The 14,885-nt window shown below is 34.9% G+C and overlaps 1 protein-coding gene across 1 annotated transcript in view; it reads right to left on the reverse strand.

The window, feature by feature from the left end:
* Nucleotides 1-14,885, reverse strand: part of DOCK2 (dedicator of cytokinesis 2) — a gene marked incomplete at both ends in the record, with an annotated part of 154,066 nt that overhangs the window by 60,662 nt on the left and 78,519 nt on the right. Inside the window, 2 exons of the mRNA XM_079542135.1 lie at nt 3,664-3,758; nt 5,051-5,149. Coding sequence (XP_079398261.1) covers nt 3,664-3,758; nt 5,051-5,149 — 194 coding nt within the window. The remainder of the gene's footprint in view (nt 1-3,663; nt 3,759-5,050; nt 5,150-14,885) is intronic.

Consider the following 14,885-nt stretch of genomic DNA (forward strand, 5'->3'; position numbering starts at 1 on the left):
TACTCAGATTGAGATGAATAATTTCTTGATATTTATCAAGATTTTATCAATTTATGGCTTCGTATCACTGCCACCATTGTAATGTCACCATTTATCAGACTACCAAGAACTACGGGTTTTGCAGTGATCATTTGGTCCTGGCCAGCTGGTAAAACCAAGCAGAACGAGTTCCAATTCCTCATCCAGCACAGAACAGAATTTCAGACTTGTGGTTTGTTACTTTGTTTGATCACTGGTGAATGACTGTACAGAATGTGGCATCTGAAAGAAATGAAATTCTATAGTGTCCATATATCTGCTAACCACCCTAATCCTTTCTTTAACTCATTGAATCTCAGTCCCTGTGCAGTTCATGAGGACAGTGAAGTATGGTCATCTCCTGTGAGGAATTACGTGTCTCTAAATTAAAGATATGAATAAAAAAGACAAACAGGCCGTGTGGTATTAGCTAAGCCTGAAAATCATTTCCCTACAAATGCCACACACTCAGAAATTACTGCTTTTAATAAGCTAATATGCAATAATCTACATACCACAAATGGAATAAAGTGCACACACAAGCAGTGGCAATAAGCAAGAAGTGTGCAGTAAGCAACTCTCATCAGAAGTTAATTAAATATCTTATGATCACAAAAATAACTCAGATATTATATTCTCATGACCTCAGCAAGGATTTTACTATTTCCCAAAGTGTTCTGTTGCATCTAGTGTGACATGAAAACGAGCATCCTTCCCACCTTGCTGTGAATGGAAGAAAGAAAGAAAAATAAAAAAGATAAACAAAAGTACTCTGTTTCTGATTCTCAGTTGCTAATGGAACAGTTCAGCTTTGTCTCCTTCACATTCTGCTGGGCTTTGGAAATAAGAACATGCTTTGAAATCACGCAATACATCAATTTTAATAGTGATTTAAGAAATTTGAGTTGGGCTATTCCATCCTGATATAAGTAACATCTGACTAAGTTTAGTCAATTAAATTTCTACTCCCACTCTAGGAACTTTCTTGCAACAGTTTAACCTGAGCATAGAATCACAGAATTTCTTAGGTTAGGAAAAAAAAACCCAGAAGATCATAAATCCAACCATCATGTAACAAGTTTTAATACTATGGTTTTCTCTGAGCATAATTTGAATTGCATTACCTTACAATTTTTCACATTCTCTGCATTAGCAGAACGTGTCCATTCTCCCTTTCTTTGGACAAAGGCTTCTCCTTTCCCAGAAAATGCTCTTAAAAAAATGTTTTCCTCTTAAAATTTTTCAGTACCTTTTTAGTTCTTCTCATCTGCTATCTTCCCTTTATCTGCACCAGACAAATAGTCAAAATATCCCTCATCATAACTCTGACCACCTCTTTATGTGGAAGAACAGTTATTGTGTCCTGCTCATCGGGACAGGATGAATTTGTGGTACTGGTTATTCTATTCACTTTCTCCTGCCTCTGTTTGCACTCCAATTTTATTTTTCTGCAGTGCAGTATATCTTGAACTGAAATTCATCCAATGCCCGCTTCCCTGCAAGGTACAAAATGCAGGAGAGCATCTGGGGGAGATTGTGAGGGTTTGTTGAATGCCCGTGTGGAAGAAGTGCCAACCACATTCTGCCATTGGCTGTGTTACACTATGGAGATGCCTTACAGCTTGTTTCTTATGTTTTTCCAAATTCAAAAAGGGGAGACTGTTAAGGTAAAACAAGACCCTCAGGGCTTAAAGAGGGCCTGCATATAATTCTGCTCAGAAGGGAAATTAAAAATGCAAAACTTTAGCTGTGCTAACAATTTTTTGGTATATTTTTTTTTCTCCCATATAGGAAACTCCAGTCTGATTTCTTCTTTTTCTTGTTACTTTTCTGGCTTGAAGTAAAGCATGTCAGTAAGACATCTAAAAATCTAATTTAGGCTTCAATTTAATTCAGAGAACACGTGACCCCTCAAAAAAAAATTCCATAATGACTAGTAATAAAAATCCCTCCCCTCCCTGATATTGATATAACATAAAATGAAAGAATTAAAGTAAGACTCATAACTCATCTTACTTATTTAACCTTGGGAAAAGCAAAGGTGCCAAGTCAGTTTAGGTAACCAGTGTGTTTACATATTACTGTTAAGTCACTTAGAATCGTGTTCTTAATGCTAGATACTGCTGGATAAACCCCCAAACCCGTAAGTCATCTTTTCTGAATGAGGATTGATGGTTCTTTTCCATTCTTTGTAGTTAAAAATCTTCTACTTGTGAAAAAAACAACTGTTAATAGGAATTTATAGATTTTGAAATTATTTTTTACACACACACATACATATAAGAGGTTTGGTACGTTTACATATATAATAGAAGACTGTTAAGTTACTATACTACTAAACACGCTCAAATTTTGAGGAATCTCTTCCTCACCTGCTTGTCCTGTAGTCAGACACGAGAATCAACAATGCAATAAGCAATCACATATTTTACTTTGCAGTCCTTAGACTGACACTAAAAGAGTATCTCAGAATGGCTAAAAAAAGTTTTTAGAAAATAAATCCTCACATAGTCCACCCTGCATGCTTATATACTAGACTTTCCTTAATGCCAAAAACTTTCATTTGTAACTGATGCCCATAATAAACAACAAGGCTCACAACTCAGGGGAAAAATATTTCTTTCTTCTTCAAACAAGCATTATTTCAAGGATACTCTAAGGAAATTCATGTATGATACCTTGAACCAAACTAACTCTCCAGACCTGCTATCAATGTGCAGGTACACAAACATAACTTTTCTTCTTTCCAATTCCGTATCACATGAAATCAAGCTACAAATTGAAAAGAATTCATGTGTATCAAAATCTATGTGATGTGACATTTCACTTTCATAATGTGAAATCCTACTATCAAGATCACAGTCATCCTATGGCTTAACAAATATTGACCAACACCTTGTCTATCCCATCATCATTTATTCTGACAAATTGTAGGTGTGGCTTAAGGTGTCCAATTTGCATGGTTTAAGTCCACAAGGTATTTCCTTTAGTCAGTTTAATCATATAGGAGCACTCAAAGATTTTTTTTTATTAATAGCAAGCTCTCAGAGTAAATAATAGCAAGTATGATAAATGTGAATGTATGAGCTTTTGGATAGATACTGTCTTCATCTACAGAGGCAACAAACCTGTCTCAACTAATCAATCATGAACAGATGATGCATACTATAGCTATAGCAATACACTTCCTCAAGTACATGAGCTATAGGAAGCCTCTTGTACTCGCCCCTCTCCTACAAATATAGAGATGTACTCAAAGACATGGCCTTTATCATTTTTCAGCTCAGAAAGAAAATGGCATTTGCTAACTTGCATCACAGTGAACTCACTGAGGACGTTCTAAATCTGTGTAGAAACTGTGCTGTTAAGATTTAACAAGACTTTTACAGTTTTGCTTCTTTTGACTGTCAACATACAGACTAAGTATATAGTTCCACTTTAGGGTTATTTTTTTCCCTTTCTTTCATAAATGGACTTACTGCATAAGCAGATAAACTATTTAATGAATTATTTTAGATGTTGACTTTTTTGGCATCAAGCAAATTGGAATTATGTTGTCAGCTGGAAGGGCAAAAGTTCACTTTTTAGTAAGATATGAAACAAGTTCCCTTTTCACAAGCACACTGAACATGAGCACCTCTTTACCTGTTCTGCACCATGCTCATAGCCATCCAGTCTGAAGGGTAAACATTCTTTCCAATGAGATCTTTGAACATTATGAATGTTTCCATCAAGAAGTCCTGGAAAACAAAACACAATAAAACTCTGCCTGCTAGCACAAAGTTTGTGTCTGGTATTTCAAGTACAGTGCACCCATGCAGTTTTAACCTTGAATTTCTAAGCAAGTCAGCTAAAAGTGCATGAGGCTAGTGAGCTGAAATGTCATCATTTATTACACAAAATCTAGCAAGCAGCTTTCTGAAAAGATTGTACTTTGTCAAATTACTTAAAGAGAAAGAAGTGAACAATAGCTCTCCACAGCACAGAGAACAAATCTTTATCATCTTCATACATACACTTGTGCTCCTGAAAAAAATGACAAGTCAACAAACCAATGCTTCTATAAACAGAAAAAAAACCAAAAACCCAACCATGGTGTATTTTGTTGTTTTTGTTTAAATTTGCTCTGAAGAGCTGTTCAGGCAGATGAAGTATTACTGCACTTGATAGTTTTCACTAAAACTTCTATTATCTTCTATTATTATATTATCCAGGACCAAGTACCCAAATTTCCTTGGAAGCTGAAATTATTTTGAAAATACTCATATGTTTTCAAATAAATTCAAGCACATGAAGAACTGCAAAAGCTACCCATGATTTCATCTGTCAGCATTTCAATTATAGCATAGCACTGACTGTACTAAAGAAAGTAAAGCAGACAAACCTTCCCAAGTAAAAATATTACTTCCATGTAGAAACTGTAGATTATGTAATGAAAACCTTACCCTATATCCAGCTTATTTTGAAGTTATGTCACAAGTACAGATAAGAGACAAAACCAGTGATTACTGATACAAATGAGAAAAAATACAGCAAATATTCTTCATTTATGCCAGGAACAACTGACGTAGTACGCTGCATCAGAAGAAAAAGGCATTTAACTGCATTTAGGTGCAACATTATCTTGTCCAGTAGTGAAAAGTGGAAACTGATCACCATGTGCAAAATGGGAATGGAAGGTTTGAGTAGTTAAGGGTTGTTTTGTTGATGATTTTCTGTTTTGTTTATGTATTTCAACATGTTTCTCCTCAAAACAGTACATAACAAAGATCCTCTTACTTAATTCTTGGTTTCTAAATTATCACCTAAAAGTCAGATGACTTCAATGAGATCACAGGTTTCAGACCACAGTATATTGTCCAAGGACACCAGCAGAAGAGGGAGGGAATAAAATGACCTAGAGGCAAAAAATTCGCAGAAACAGACTACATGCAAGGAAGAACCAGGCAAAATACTAAACAATGCTACCGATGATTCATAGCTTATAAAATACTGAAGTTATTTATCATATCCATGTTTATTTTATACTCACCACCAGTTCTGAACTCGTCTGAAAAGTTTCAATGTAAACTGAGTAATGCTGATCATTCATCTGGTTTAATATGGCTGTCATGCATGCAACAAAATGACTCTGAAAGAAAACAGAAAGCAATCAATAGAAAGGTTACAGATCTAGATTACTTTAGATATTGGATTGTAGTCTAGATCTGGACTGTTCCAAATGCCTAATAAATCTTTTTATGGATGTTAAAATAAAATCAAATGCAAACATTCACAAACTCAGATGAAAGAAACATACTGTGAAATCAGAGTTCAAAAACTACCCTGGCAATAGCCATCTCTGGAGAAAAAAAAGAGTGGCATCATTTATGAAAAAGTACTTGGAAGCACATAGTCTGAGCTGTACTTATATATAAAGTGCAACTAAATATTACCCAAAGACTCCTAAAAAGCAGGTGATATTTCCTAGGATTCTACCATTATGAATTCAGAGGAAGAAAAGAATACTGCAATCAAAAATTTCTAATCATTGTAGAAATAAAGGCTATGGTATTTTACAGGAAGAAATACTGCAAGAAAGGATGAATTTTATAGGCACTGAAGTAACTATTACTGAACTCTAAATCTTGGTAGAATACTTTTTTTTCTCATAACTTCTCTCAAACTTCCTCACAAGTAAATGTTTTATTTCCTTCTATTTCTAAAGCTGAAACAATGCAATATATAAAATGATTCATAAGCCTGGGTTTTCACTGCCACTGACTGAGACTGACAAAGATACTTATCTCTCAGTAATAGCATGCTTAATTATTGTTAGTTTTCCTTTAAGACAGTGAAGAATCCTCCTTACTGATACCTTATAATTTTCTTCATTACTGTTTTAGGAGTGAATCTGCTTAAATGCTTTGATTCTATTAAAATAAGAGAATCTGGAGGAAGTGAGCATGCAAAATAGTTTTCTAGATTGATTTCACTTTGATTCTTTTCATCATGCAGGCTTAGAAGTGTCAGAAGTGACTCCCCACAGTCCCTCTGTGCTCATTTGTCCTTCAGATCAGATTCTCTGTTGAACTCTGCTTCGCTTTACACTTCTGCTGTGTCAGAAAGTCAACAAATACATACGTTACCGAAGTACCAAACATGCAGACTGCTGTCCACAACCATTTTGTCTACTAAAGGGAAACCTCCTTTAACTTCAGGTTATGGCCACTAGAGGTCTTTTACTTTCATGTTAGCTGCTGTTCAGTTTGTACTGCCTTTTTTTTTATTTATTTATTCCTGCGTGAGCAGATCTAGTACACTTCTTGCATATAAACAGTGACAATTACAATATGAAAGACCTATTATAGCTTATTTTGGAGTAACATTAGAGCTAGTGAGAGGCTTATCTACTTTGTAAGACCAAGAAGATATTTCCTGTGGGTACACTCAAAGATTTCAGGTAAGGCATCGTGTGTTCTCGGGTACTGATGCTTTTTTAAAAAGAAATGCTGATTTTCCTGCAGTAGAAGTTCACTTTAACAGTTGTGAATCAGAAAAATGTTTCCTGTGATGTTAAATTTGTAAGAGGAAATAATAATGAATTACAAAGGATGCAGTAATGAAACTGTTATTTTTTTCTTTCTGATGTCTTGATTTTGGGAAAAAAAAAACAAAAACAAAAAACCTGGCAGAAGTTAGAGAATACTGTACATTTAAAAACAACCTTTATTTTTATTAAACTTATGCCACAAAATGCTTTTCTATACTCTTATTAAATAATCATTTATTGAAATAAGTAGAATTTCTTTACAAGCCTTGAATAGATCCATTATGTTGCTTAAAGGCTTAAAGACATTAAGAAGGTTATTTTGTGTTGCTCTTGTAACCAACTTCTAAAATATGTCTAGCTATATCTGTTATTATGCTACAGCACAAATGCCTAATCTTAATCATCATGTATTGTCATTTTATAATTAATAGATCATATGTTTTGATTACTAAAAAAAGCCAGAAACAAAGATAGCACATTACTATACAGGTGCTTTGCCCCCACCTGTCAAATTCATATCAGTGTGACTTAATGCCACATTATAAATAAAAAGGTCACAGCTGGTTTGCTACTAAAACTTATTCCATCATTTCCAGACATCTGTAAAGCACAAAAATATGCCAAATTAATCTCTAATATTTTTCTTGCCCACACTCTCAGCTATTAGAAATTAATTGCCTGCTCCTTCATAGGTTAAATGCATGCCCCTCCCCTTCTGAAGCTGAAACACCAGCAATAAACATTCACTTCTCAAATGCAGCCTCGGATTATTCAAGTATTCATGCTCTCTCAGCTTCACCATGAAAACAGCCTCATTTAGGAATATAGAGAGCTGTGATCAAGTCTGCAAATCTCTGTGCTCTTAAATTCTCCCATGCTGTTTAAGTACCTGCTATAAAATATGCAAAGAACATGAACTGCTTGAAAAAAGCTATTTTCAGTTCTGCACAGTAACTACCTATAACACTTTGAATGAAGACTGCAAGCTCACTAGATAGAAGAAATTTGGAATCAAGCACAGCCTACAGAAACAATAGTCTAATGTTGAGGATTTAAAAGTTTATTTAATTAAATCACGTATTATGTGTAAGGACTGAATGGTTGAACAAAACAAGATGAAGTTCAAGCAGAAGCCTAGAAAGTCATTTCAGCTGTGTTTAGGATTTATCCAAGGAATTAAAGCAGAGAGGCTGCTTAAAACTAGGTCAAATGTGTAAAAAAAAAAAAAAAAAAGTATCGAGTAAACACTCTGTTGATGAGAGAATACTAAGAATAATAAGAAAAATTATCAGAAATGACACTGGAATATATTGTACTTCTTCAAAGTGATACAATAAGAAGGATGTTTTCCAATTTTGAAACATTCACACACATTTAGATATAAAAGAGTTCAGGAACAGAAGCAGCACTGAATTCTAATTATGAATTAATAAATTGGTTGATATGCTTTCAAAAAGCATAAAAAGCATTAAAGAAAAAATACGAGTAAAGAAATAGATCAGAAAATAAATAACATTTCCAGCTGGAATGCAAAGTAAATGAGAAGTCAAATGAAAATAAGACACAGGAGAAAATGTCTCAGGAAATAATCAAATTTCCTGCCCACTGGAAAAAAAAGCAGCAGCAGCAGCATTATTATATCAAATTCATCAAATTTTAATGAATTACAATGCCGACTTGCTTTAATATAAGCACTGGAAAAGTTTAGCTAAAGTAACAGAAATTGGTTGTTAAGGTGAATATGTGAATATTAGCTGTGGATGCAACATGCACAGAAGAAGCATCAGAAAAATATTAGGGTCATATGAGTAAGACAACAAACTTCAACACCTAGCAACTAAATCCCAGCATACTTTATAATAGCAAATGGTGACAGGTTGCCGTAGTAACTTCAGATAATACCAGCACCACAAGAATAAATACAGTAAATGCACCAGGAAAACAAACAGCAACAGAAACATGATAGAATGAAGCTCCCCTTCAGTACTAATGTAAGAGTATTTCAGTGGCTACTCAGAGTAATTTTTGTGTAGGTGGAATTCTGCAGTGATGAAGGAAGACACTGATTTCACATACTGGAGTAATATTTACGCTTACCAACACTGAGCCACAGTGCAAAGACATAACCCTCATCATTAAAAAGCAAACAAAATGTAAACATGAATAATTTCTGATAATTCAAGCGCTTTTGATGGCCTAAGAATGAAACAATGAAATAGTAACAGCAGCTGCTCTGTAAGATTTAAATAAGTAGTAAGCTAGACAATCAGGGCAGCTCTGAAATTATTGCACTGGACTTTCTCAAACATATATAAAAGCACTGAGAAGTTTTTTGGCATGACAGCAGCGTGATGTTTTTAGAACATACATCCTTCAGCATTTTGCTTTTAGTCTTTTTAAAAAACATTTTGTTGATTTCCCAACAATATTCAAAAATAACATTAATTCCATTCAGTTCTTTCACTGCAGCTGCAATTTGTTTCTGTAAATCCAACCCAGAATTTCTACAGTCCATAGCTAGAATAAAGACTGTAATTGATTCATCCTATGTCTGTATTGAAAATACAGGGTTGTAAAATTTACTGCTTTTCCCAGACAGTATTCCACAAAAACATCTGAAACACATGCAAATACAAGCTGTCAAAGTATAAGATGAGCAATATTAAGTTTTTTCCACATTCAGAAAAATATTTATTGTACTAAAGTTTGGTTGGCCTTTTGCAGTTGGTAAAAAGACTGAAAGAAATAAAGCAACGCCTGTGCTGTGCAGAACCTAGTCCTCTAGAAGTGTAACAGCAGGAAAAAACAAACCAGTAACAAGGTATTTCCAATTGTACAGCACTACAAAATAAAGCACAGTCTGCCGTGGAGATCGACAACTAGGCCTAGAAGATATGGCTTGAATTAAGCAATTTATTCTTGCATGTACAAAAAGTTAAGCAAAGAAAGAGCAATAACATCTTTTATTTCTAAACTATGTACTTTAAATCTACACATTTTGAGAAGACAGATGTCTTAAACTGGTGATTCACTTCTTTAAAACAGAATAGAGCCAGCTCATCTGTTCCCAGAACTCAGCCACCCTTTAATTCATTTTGTTCCCTTTCAGCTGAACCGAACATAAGACAAGAACAGAAAAATTAAATTTAAAAGCTCAACTGCATAATCACAGATGATGCTACTACAATGTATTTTGGATGGTTAAAGTAAGGCTTTATCAGAAAAGTTACCCTTAACAATGATAGAAGCTTCAGAAACTTGCCTCTTGCTTTAAAATAATCTTACAGAGAAAATCAGGCTCAATGAAAATCTCTCTCCAACAACACCTATGCATTATATTAACAAATCTAGAAACTTGCACATAATTACAATTAATAAATAGTAAATTGTTTAAGAAATGCACTGATACATATTATTGTCAATTAAATAAGGTGGGTTTTTTAACCATTACTATTTCAGTAACAGTACACATGTTCTTGAGCTTCCCAAGGGCAACAATTTTTATCAGAAGTCCATGAGAATCACATCCAATCCTGAAGCCATTAATGGAAAGAGACTTGAAGTCTGTATAACAGCATACATTACTGGTGAAGAAAAAATCTTAGTTTTCCCAAGGTACACAAAACATTAGCAGTCACCAATATTTAGGTTTCTATTAGGCTTGGATTAAGAACAGCACTGCCTTTCCTGCTTGGAGTAATCCTTTTGGTAGATCACAGTCTGCCTTTGTTAAGTCTAGTGCTATTTTGTCATTAGGTATAGCTAAACTAGCAAAAAAAATCCACGCTACTCCTTTTCTTTCTTTTTTTTTTTTTTTTAGCAGCTGAAACAGGGAGATAAAGTCAAACTGCTGCAGTGAGGAGCCTGGTGCTATTCCTGATATTTATATGTATGCTGCTGTCAAAGTGCAGCATACAGTTTGGCAGCTCTAATTGTCATTTGTCCCTTTCCAAATTAAGAACATTGAACTGGTACTCTGTAACCAGTTTAACTTTGTAAAACTAGCAATAAAACCAGATTAGAAATTGAAAGAGGTATAATGCCGTTGTGTTTATTGTTTTTGTTAAAGAAGGAACATTTGTCTTTATCTCCGTATTTGTTATGCCTCTGATATTACCTGCATGTGTCTCCTGAACAGTTTTACAAGGATTTTTTTCTATGGTTGGTTGCTGCAATAAATAACGTGTGGGAACATCAGTATATATCTAACAAAACGTACAAAAGGAGGGCTATGATTTGAACTACTGCAACCTACACCTCCACTAAACGCAATTCCAAATTAATACTATCATGTCCAGTATCAGTTTCAGAAGTAAACTACTGAAATTTGTCATGGTATATAGGATATAGAATTTACACCTGAAGCTATTTCTGAGGAAATAAAGTAATAATTTAAAAAAAAAAAAAAAAAAAAAGCCTATAATTTTGTGAATATAACCTTGTTGCAGAGGCACTAATGTGATGTACTGCTTGTAAGGCATGAGGATTAAAGGAAGTAACTGCTATTAAATTACTGGCAATGCTATGACAGCCCCCAGGAAGACATCCCAGAGATACAAAATACAATAAAGATGTTCTTCATTCCTGAAACACTAACGTAGGGCTGACCATATTACACTGTCAATATGCAGACTGCTCTTTTCTTTTCAAACTCAGTAACGATGCCACAGTCATGTGAAATACTCACTGCATAGGCTGTTCTGTACTGTCTTTAGAGGAGTCTTGGAGAGCACAGAGAAAGAGATTTTGAGACAGTTACTTAAAGTGATTAACTTACAGACTACTTTTTAGGGATTTGCCATCCTATGAGGAACACGATTCTCAGTTTATTTGTAGACTTTACTAAGTATCTAAGTATGTATCTTCCTGTCTGTTTTGAAGTTTACTGCCTTCCCATGTGGAAAACTCATTTCAGACTACAAGGTATTTTTGAGAACACTAATTTCCATACAGTTTTTGAGTATGCATATTTCAATCTTCATAGCTCCTGGACACCTTAAAAATGTGAGTCTCAGAAAGGACTGAATTTCAAAACGACACTGAAAGACAAACCGGTGCCTCAACAACTCAGGGCAGTGCAGATTTACTACAGAAATGATTATCAGTAATTAACTTCTCTAAAAATAACTTTGTTAACTAAAGCAAAATTTGCATTCATACCAGTTATAAAAGCAGATGTAAGCTATCTGATTTAAGGCCAAGAAGTTGCGGTGGTTTGAGATGAGTGCTTTTGCCCTTGACATCACTCGGACATTTGCTTTTGTTGCCCAGAGAAATTACATGTTAATTTCTTCAGCAAGGCTCAGAGACCTTTGTGTTTGAAGGTTTTAATCTCTCTTTTAGTGACCGATCAGTAGATTATAAAAGTGTGATTGATATCCTGTGTGTTCTGTCACCTCAGAAATGCATTATCAGGAGGACAGTAAAATGCTCATCTACACTTCTGTGACTGTTTTAAAAAATCAGATTGCAGCTCTCCTCTCTTAAAGGACTTGAAGACAGACTAGGCACAAGGCCTGCTTGATTCTAGCTGCCTTCAAAAAACACATATTGAAGTATCTCACCCTCTTCCTGCCATTGTACTGTCTTCTTATTAATTTTCCTATAGAATTTATCATCTTGTTAAATGCGCCAGAAACAACTCATTATCTTACTACACTTTATTCTCCTAAAGTATGCAGCCGTACCTTTTCCTCCTCTTGTTTCTATACGAATAGTACATAGCATGCTGAAAGATCCATAGTTACTGAGTTTCTGCCCCAGCTTTAGAGCTCTCTGGTACCTCAATAAGATCCTCTAACTGTAGTCTCCCTCTGTTTATGTCAGCATTCTAAAACTAATATTAAAGAGATTTTGCAAAAACTATCAAAATTCAGAGCTGAACGCATCACACACCTCGTTCACAAGCACAGGTACACAGCAGACAGAAAAACTGTAAATCCACCTTCTTAGTATGTTTTTCAACTTGTCATCCTCCGCACTTCAGTCATTAAGAGCCTTTGTGTTCCAGCCGAATGCCCAGCCCTGTTCAACTTGTGCCTTTTTCACCTTACTGGATTCACAAATTAAAAAGCTGCCAATAAAAATAAGCATATTTTTTTCCTAAATATCATGGGGCAAAGCACTTATTTTTGTACACTTAGAAATTGTTACTTCTGACACAATTTAAAACTCTCCTTACCTGAGTCAGCAGAAATCAAAGGATAAAAGAATAGTATTTTATTAAAGTGTGATAAACAAATCATCCTCTTGCCTTACCCCAGTGGGACCGAATTTGAATGATTTGCCACCCTACTGCTTTGAAGAATTAACAATACTTAGCCATAAATATTTTGAAATAATGCTGCCCATGGCAATAATGTTCTAACTTAGAATTCATACCTCTAGCAAACTGAGTTGCAGCACAGCTTACGTTCAGCGCCTGGGGCTCTTAATAGTGGGTGTGCTGGAAAGCATACAGAGCAATTGCAAGGCTACAGTACTTTCTGGCTGCAAATAATTAACTGTAGTGCTTTATTTTCAAATCTTCTCCTAACAAATATTAAGTAATCAGGAAAACAACTTCTCTCTACCTTTAGAAAAGATAGCCAGGCAATAACTACAATTTATTTTTAAAGGCATTTGTACTGCATAATCTGGACACCTCACAAGCAACACTGAACTATATATAGGATATTAAAGTAAAAAGGACAGAAGTGGGCTATAAAATGACAGAATAAAATCACAGAGAACTGAAGGTACCAGCTGGTGAACAAAACTGAAAGCATGACTGTAAAAATTTGTCTTCAGTGTTTTCCTGAAAGCCTACACAATGGACAGTATGGAATAGATACGGAAATCTGCAAATGCAAAACCAAAGGAAGGGAGTTGCTAAGGGGCAAATAAATAAGGAACATCAATGAGTTTTCTATTATGTATTCCTTGTTATTTAACTGTATCCATCATCATATATGCCAACATTGTCACATTTACCTCACATTTACATTGAGGTAAAATAACTCATAGCAGATACAGACAATAAGGAAAGGTTTCCCTCTTGCTCTCTGTTCTCTCAGATTCCTCTCAAGATCAGATAATTTCAGCTTATTCACTTCAGGAGTGAAACGAAACAGAAGTTTTACATGAATCCCAGCTAACAATCACATCAACACTTATAGCACTTATTCATATCACAAAAATTGAAAGAGAAGGCATTCCAGATCACTAGATTGCTTTAGCAGGCTGCACTAAGATGGATAAAACTTGAGAAGAGATTCCTCTGATACTGAAAAGCAGCCATGATCATAATTGATACCAGATTTTCTTACGAGTCCTCCACCTGCAGCTTTTCTCATCAAATAATAGAGAGGCTAACAGGAAATGCCCTTCTCTGTATATACCTGCCAATGTCAATCAGTATAATTTCCATACCTCCAGCAGTAACTGTCAGCCAATTTCTGGTAATCCAGTCTCTAACCTGCCATAACTCAATTCCCTCACACTGAAATACTTTTCAGAACCAGAAGGTTAGAAAGATCTACAGCAAGGTATATTTAGCCTAGTACTTAAAAACTGCAACTAATGAGAGCAAAACGTACTGTCATTTGCATTTCTGATGTCACCCACTAGCCTGCACAAGTGGAGGTAAAAAAGCCTCCAGATGCAGATTTTAAATTCCAGATGTGTTATCACGATGAGACACAAGCTTTCTGCACAGGTTTCCATTCTTTCATAGGAAGCCCAGAATCATGGGAGAATGTGTTTAAGCAAGAACCTGCATGCTTTTTTTCTTTTGCCATCTCCCAACATATGCAGGATGTTTAATATGTATGTGACAGTTGTCTCTTCCATATGGTTCACCAAAGGTAAAAAAAATTCTGTAATGACAGAAACAATTAAGTGCAGAAGACCAGCAACTTCCTTTGCTTTTTAAATGACAGGTTAGAAATAGTCTTCCCTCAAATTCAGATTTCGTGCATGCATCCCACATATGTATAGTTCATTATACATAGTAGAGACACAATTTCGTTATGGTCTTTTCAAAATCCTGAAGCACAGCAGTGACAATTCCATGAAGTTTTCATAGAAGAGGCTTTTTTTTTTTTTTTTTTTTTTGTTTTGTTTTGTTTTGTTTCATACTTTGCCTTACTGCATTCTGCATGTTTATTTTTTCTCAAGGGCACACAATCACTCTCATAACCATTAATTAACTGAAAGTTAACCTAATATGCAGTACTATTTTCCTACTATTTGAATCTTAGTTTTAACCATATATATTCCTACCTAAAGATTCTGCAGCTCATAAATAAACACAGAAGAAATCATATTCAAGTATATACAAGTGGGACAGAGGTCA

Source organism: Tetrao urogallus (assembly GCF_951394365.1).
Source record: "Tetrao urogallus genome assembly, chromosome: 14".
NCBI classification, from domain to species: Eukaryota; Metazoa; Chordata; class Aves; order Galliformes; family Phasianidae; genus Tetrao; species Tetrao urogallus.